At 41.1% G+C, this 6,734-nt stretch overlaps 1 protein-coding gene across 1 annotated transcript; it reads right to left on the reverse strand.

Moving 5' to 3' along the window:
• Positions 1-711: 711 nt before the first annotated feature.
• On the reverse strand, positions 712-6,530 carry LOC103363013 (HRAS-like suppressor 3). The gene is made up of 4 exons (XM_008289582.1): positions 6,446-6,530; positions 5,636-5,744; positions 5,148-5,425; positions 712-1,115 (listed from the first exon to the last, which is right to left on the reverse strand). The coding sequence occupies exons 1-4, from the start codon at positions 6,458-6,460 to the stop codon at positions 993-995; spliced, it is 525 nt and encodes a 174-aa protein (XP_008287804.1). The 5' UTR covers positions 6,461-6,530; the 3' UTR covers positions 712-992.
• Positions 6,531-6,734: the final 204 nt, after the last annotated feature.

Raw genomic sequence — 6,734 nt, forward strand, 5'->3', positions numbered from 1 at the left:
CTTAATAATGAATGTAACTGTACTTCAGGTACAGTTTGAATGACTTGAAAATGTTTCTGTATTCATGCCCTGACTTGTACTTTTTAATATCATTTTTTTACTGAATTTCTTATAGTCTAGTTATATGCAGGAGTACATTATATTTTTAATTCCTTTGACATTACTTTGTAGAAATATGTCTTTCTGGCAAAGTTTTATCCAGAAAGCTAAATTAAACTGACCGTGATTCAACACTGGAGAGCAAGAAAGAGAGTTTAAAAACTCCACGGGGGTTGTGAAACAACCGTGTGCACACATGCAGCATATAGATCATGGGCAGTCTGCTCCACCTGCCTCGGCTGTACTGGGGGTCAACATGTGAACAGTGGGTGACTGTGAAGCAGCACAATACTTCCACAGAGGCTGAAGGGAGATAAACACCCTTTAAGCTCATAACTTGGCCAAAAAAAAAAAAACACTGCTCAGTGTTCTCCTGGTTCTCTGTGCAGCCTCTGTTTGCATGTTCACCGTTACGCTTAGAGCCAAGGAAACAAACCACCTATGTCCTACTGTCTCGTGCTACTGGTTGGTTAACCATGTTGGATGTTCTTGCTTGTAGAAACGTCAAGACTATAACATGTTAAAATAAAAAAGGAAAAAAAAAAAATACCCCCAAAAACAACACGTCAGCAGTCGAAAGGCTCCACAATAAAAAGAAAATGACCTCCATCACACATTTTCTTACTTTTTTATTTACTAATTATCACAGTAAAACTATACATTTTATTTTTTTTGGTTTATTTACACTTTTCTCTATTTACAGCTTATAGATTTAATAAAACTTGAATTGTCTTATATCGCAAATAAATCATATCAGAAGGAGTAAAGGACACATTTTTCTTTTGAAATGTCTTTTTAGACAGAGACATGAAGGACTTTTCATTTTTAAGCTCCAATCGCTGCCAGGTAGACCGACTCAAACTACGGCGATGCTTTTATGTTTTTCTGACGTCTCACTTGTGATGTTTTCTTTTGTCGTCGTCTTTGCTTAAGCCGGAAAACAGAGCGGCGCCCAAAACTGCTGCGATGGCAACTCCAGCTACAGCCACACCTCCAATCGCAGCTGCTGTCTGAACCTGCAAAAATAAAGAAAGAAAGAAAGAAAGAAAGAAAGAAAGAAAGAAAGAAAGAAAGAAAGAAAAAGTGAAGGTCTGAGGAGTGTTCATGAAAAATTCCATTTGTGATTGTTCCATACAAGTCTTAAGTCCCAGGTAGACACTATAAATGGATCGGATTCGTCAGACCTCACAGAATTAAAATTTAGTTATTTTTTTACTGTCCTGGGTTAAACATAGTGTCCGCCATTTTGGTTTTTAAAATGTAAACGTCCACCTTAAGCATGATGTTGGTGGATTGCATGAATTTGTTTTAAGTTCCAGTTGGTTTATCTCTATTATACTGGAAAAATACCAGTCAAGCAACCAAATATTGGGCGGCTGTGGCTCACGTGGTAGAGCCAGTTGTCCTCCAATCGCAAGGTTCGATCCCCCTCCACAGTCAAAGTGTCCTTGGGCAAGATACTGAACCTGAAGTTGCTCCCAATGGCAGGCAGCACCTTGCATGGCAGCTCTGTCGCCATTGGTGTGTGAATGGGTGAATGAGAAACACATTGTGAAGGGCAGACCATTAACCAAAGATTGTTGCCATCTTGGGGCTGCAAGGTGGCGCAGTTGGTAGCACTGTTGCCTCGCAGCAAGAAGGTTGCCGGTTCGCGTCCCGGTGGGGGCACCGGAATCTTTCTGCGTGGAGTCTCCATGTTCTCCCCGTGCAGCGTGGGTTCTCTCCGGGTTCTCCGGCTTCCTCCCACGCAGTCCAAAAACATGTTGAGGTTAATTGGTGATTCTAGATTGTCCGTGGGTGTGAGTGTGGGTGTGCTTGGTTGTCTGTCTCTAAGTGTGGCCCTGCGGTGGACTGGCGACCTGTCCAGGGTGTCCCCTGCCTTCGCCCTGGGTCGGCTGGGATGGGCTCCAGCCCCCCGCGACCCTCGTGAGGATTAAGCGGTGTATAGAAAATGGATGGATGTTGCCATCTTTACCTTTTCACAAGCATCAAAGTAAATGTTTGTGATGTAGATAAATGAATCATCCAGGAGGCTGAAATGAAATGCCTGACTATCAATAACTTCCCCTCTCTGTTCTCAATGTGGTCACTGGTGTGTAAAATTTTCATTTGAATGTTGCTTCGCCTGTTTCCATGGAACAGCAATCCAGCGTTGGTTCTCATGATAAACCGTTATTCAGCTACACGTATCAGCCATAACATTAAAACCAAGAGACCTTTGTGCCCACAAAACGGCTCTGAACCACTGAGGCCTAGAATCCACAGACCTCTGAAGGAGTCCTACGTCATCAGGGGTCTTAAAATCCTGAAAGTTGTAAAGTTTTTCCTGCACATCCCACCGTTGTTTAGTCGTGTTGAGATCTAGTGAATCTGGATGCCGAGTCACCCCCTAAAACTGTTCGTCATGTTCCTCAAACCTTTCCTGAACAATGTTTGGCAGGGAGCTGAAAGATTGCTGCCACCAGGGAATACTTGTCTCATGAATGGGTGTACGTGGTCTGTAGCGGGGTTTAGGTAGGAGTTAAAGTAGCGTCCACATGAGTGCAGGACTCAAGGTTTCCTTCCTTCCCATCCTGCTGCCATCTCCTCCCTGGTAAACAACGTGCACATGATGTCAAAGAAACTGTGATTCATCAGAGCAGGCCACCTTCTTCCATTCCTCCACGGGTTCTAATTCTAACACTCATGTGTCCGTTGTAGGCGCCTGGTGGTCAGTCTGACTGGTCTGCAGAGACGCAGCCAAACACACAGCAAACTGTGACGCTCTCTGTGTTCTGACGCCTTTGTATCGAAGCAGCATCAGCAGGTTGTGCGACAGTAGCTCAGACCAGCATTTACTCTCCAGTCGCATCGTTGAGGTTTGGCTGCTGATTGTCTGACTCACTGGATGTAGACTGTGGGTATCAGCCTGAGGTTTTATTCTTTATTCATTATTGCCATTATTATTAATAATAATATTACTACATTACCCTTGTTTATATGGTTTAACTTTTTATTCTTAACACTGTAAAATATGTCTTAACACTACAAAGAATAATATAAACACTATAAACTCTGTCTAGCACTATAAAATACGCTTAAACACTAGAATTAACACCATAAAATAGTCGTCAGAAATCTGTGAAAAAGCCACCAGTCCTCAGTTGACTCTCCTGTCATTATCCTTCAATGCAATGCATGCTGGGACATATTGCTGGTTAGTGACCATCAGCTGTATTCTGCTCTTCACGGTGCATTGTGGGACACTTTGAGTGCACTACATAAGGTGTAGCAACTCTAATTTAACAACCAGACAGCACTACATGATGGCAAACATCCTACACTGTGCACTGATTTTTTTTTTGTGACTAAAAAGATATCAACACTTTATAAAGTGACTGTTTGGTTTCAGGTATTTCCTTCCTGCTGCTTGGATGACTTCTATCTAGCTGTGCTAGATGCTGTAATTCCATCGGGATCATCATCCTGCAGCAATGCTAGATGGTAAATGTGCATATATGTACAGTAGCAGATGTAATGTAAAGCATACATTTCCATTCATTTAAACTGGATGGTCGTGTTGCAGCACAGCGAAGGCGGCAGATGCACTCGGCGGATTGATTAAACGCCCCCCCCCTTCTTTTTTTTTTTTTGGGAAACTTGCAAATCAGCTTGTTAATCACTGTCTGTTGTTTGAAAGGCGCACAATCGCAATTTATTCAGGGCCACATCTGCTTCTTATCAGCCGTAATAGATTGTGTTTGATCTGCGTATTGTTGCAGCGAATGAGGTGCTCGTGCTGCTAACTCATCCAGAATGCAGGTGCAGACACACAGCAGACGGTGTGATAAAGGGATTGAAACGGCAATGAAACACGACTTTTTGTCTCTGCCGGGTTCATTTAGGGACAAAGTGATGACAAAATATTTAAAGGGAATATAAATCCTATTAATCTGATCTATTGACATGCAGTGATTACATTACACTAGTTTGATATACACGAGTAAATACACCAACATTACCTAATTAAACCTTTTTCTATTGGATATTTGACAAAATAATAATATATATTCACCAATAAAACTAATTCAAATTAATATGAGTGAGATTTTTTATAATTTCTCAAATTCCATTTTCTGATACACTGTAAAAATTAATTTGTAAAATAACCAAATTTTTCAGCTGAAACTGTAATTTCTGTAAAGGACACTTTACTACCTCTAAGAATACACATTTTTGATTATTTTACCTGTTCATTTTTTATTTTATTTTACAGTGAACATGTAAACTAATACTCTGCAATTTTACCAGAGTTGACATATTATCTATCACAGAGAAAACCTGTAAAACAATACTTTTCTTTTGTGATTTTAAAAAGATTTTAGATATTAGCTATAATTTTTTAAAAAAACAGAGAGAAAACATTTTCCTAAATTTACATAGGATAATGCTTCTTTTAAATGACGGCCAATATCGGTAAAATAATCTATTTTTTGTGATTTTACGGTCAAATGTTGTAAAACAAACAAAGATATTACAGTTTTATTAACAGAAATGTTTTATGTGAATGTTATTTACAGTGTTTTTTTTTACAATTAAAATGTAAATTTATACGTATTTTCTTTCTTTATTTTTAGTAGTTTTTTTAATCTGTAATTTAACAAAAAAAAATTATAGTTATTTCACCGAAACAAGAAAAGTGTAACATAAAATTGAATTGTCCCAAAAATTCCAATTAAAAACAGTTAAAAACTAGAACTATTTTTACAGTGTACTATGTTTATATAAGTATTTTATTGTTTCAAGCACTGCATGCTTGTTTACCCCACACTTTCATGTAATGCTTTGTATATTTATTACCTGACCAGGTAATTTTGATGCCTAAACCTTTAACAATCACTTAAGTTTAGGAATCATGGCCCCATACTAGACGTAAGCCCGTGTTTCCTGTTGTCCAGATTTTGCGGTTTCCTTAAAACTAATTTCCGTTCTTTATTTACGTCACAGTCTGGCGCTTCAAAAGGAAAATACGCTTATTGCAATTTAGTTGTAAAGGCACAAACACTGACCTGCCGCGACTCGGCCTCGCCGTACCGCAGCTCTGTCACAAAGTGTTCACAGTTGTAGGTGGCGGCGTTGTACGGCAGCTGCCGACCGACCATCCTGCAGGCGTCTCGCACGATGACGCGGCGCTCGAGGGGCTGATACGTGTCATCGAGGAGGTTGTTGATTTCGAAGCGGCTGGAACCGACCACCTCCCAGATCTTCTGACGCCTCACCGTCGCCGTGCTGCTGTCGAAGAGCATCAGCAGCTCGCCGAAAGCCCCCAAGTCGGCAGCCGGGTTCGCTGCAGATTCAGATTCAGATTCATTGTACAGACACGCAATGAAATCTAAGTGCAGCGTGCTCGATGAATACATTAAAAGGAGCAAAAGTGATGAATGTGTGTCACTGAAGATGTTACTTTGACTTGGCTTCAAAAAGGTCCAGGATTCATGTACAGCATGTTTAGCTGTGACACTTTGTTTTTTATGTAAATCCACTTATTGTCACTTACGTGGAGGAATCAGATGAACCACTTCGTTCCCTCCGATGTAGATGGCCCAGTGCTTGTACGCCCCGCGGAAGATCTCGATCAGGTCACCAGGTTTCGGATCATTGTCGAACTACAATGACGTAAAAAAGACCGTAGTCAGCGTTAGTGGGCAGGAAATACGCACAAATAGTATCAGGTACTTCATCATCTGTTGGACAGACACAATCAGTCAATAACCACGGGTAGACGACACCGTTCTTGACTACAGATTACTTTGACAAGGTCTACAACAAACTATTTCTGCCTCAACAAATCAATTTAAAAATTCAGCAGTGTTAATGTTCATATAACTAAACACATCGAACACATAATAGGCACAGACATTTTGCTAAGGGTTGTTTGTGTTGTAGTAGGTATACATGTTGAAATTACAACACGACAGCCTCCTCGCTTTATAATAACTGGAATCGACCCTGAAGAAATCAGTTGACACTTTCTGCTGGGTGATAAAATATGGCACGAGTCCCTTCTGATAACATAACAAAACAATAAATCAAGCAGGAAAAAGGAATCAGCTGTTTGTGATCAGGGTGCAAGCTAGTCAACACTGGGAAGGTTTCCTTTAAGCCACTGTTCAAACTACTTTGTAAACAGCATTTTCTTCTAACTTTAGCAACTTTTCGACACCTTGCAGCTTCACAGCGACAACCTAGAAACACTACACATCGAACCTGTTCTGCATCTACTCGTGCAGCAGCAACAACAACAAGACCGCTCTGATCGACACAACAAGTCCTCAGTGATGGTAGAAGTCGGCGGCTGTGGACTCACCAGCGTCGGTGCCATGTCTTCACCTCCTCATCCAGCTGAAAACTACGTGCAGTCGGAGGCAGTTTGAGTTTTCACACAGTGACGCCGAGATGGAAACAGACACACATTGGACGAACACCCGGTGACACAGCGTACGACCTGCTGCGTGGCCCAGATTGGTGAATCATTAACTGCACTTTATGCAGCTGTTTTGCCCGAGAAGCTGCCAAGAGGTTAAGTTTCGTTTCTTGTGAACCGTGCAGTGGATTCTACCGTCAACAGTCAGCCACAGTGCGGCTGTAACATTGGT

The sequence above is a fragment of the Stegastes partitus genome, unplaced genomic scaffold (assembly GCF_000690725.1).
Source record: "Stegastes partitus isolate 25-593 unplaced genomic scaffold, Stegastes_partitus-1.0.2 Scaffold623, whole genome shotgun sequence".
In the NCBI taxonomy this organism is placed as follows: domain Eukaryota; kingdom Metazoa; phylum Chordata; class Actinopteri; family Pomacentridae; genus Stegastes; species Stegastes partitus.

Coding starts and splice junctions, on each gene's coding strand:
- LOC103363013 (XM_008289582.1), bottom strand. Junction 5,426..5,635: donor GGTTCATCTGATTCCTCCAC/GTAAGTGACAAT, acceptor CTGAATCTGCAG/CGAACCCGGCTGCCGACTTG. Junction 1,116..5,147: donor GCGAGGCCGAGTCGCGGCAG/GTCAGTGTTTGT, acceptor TTATTTTTGCAG/GTTCAGACAGCAGCTGCGAT.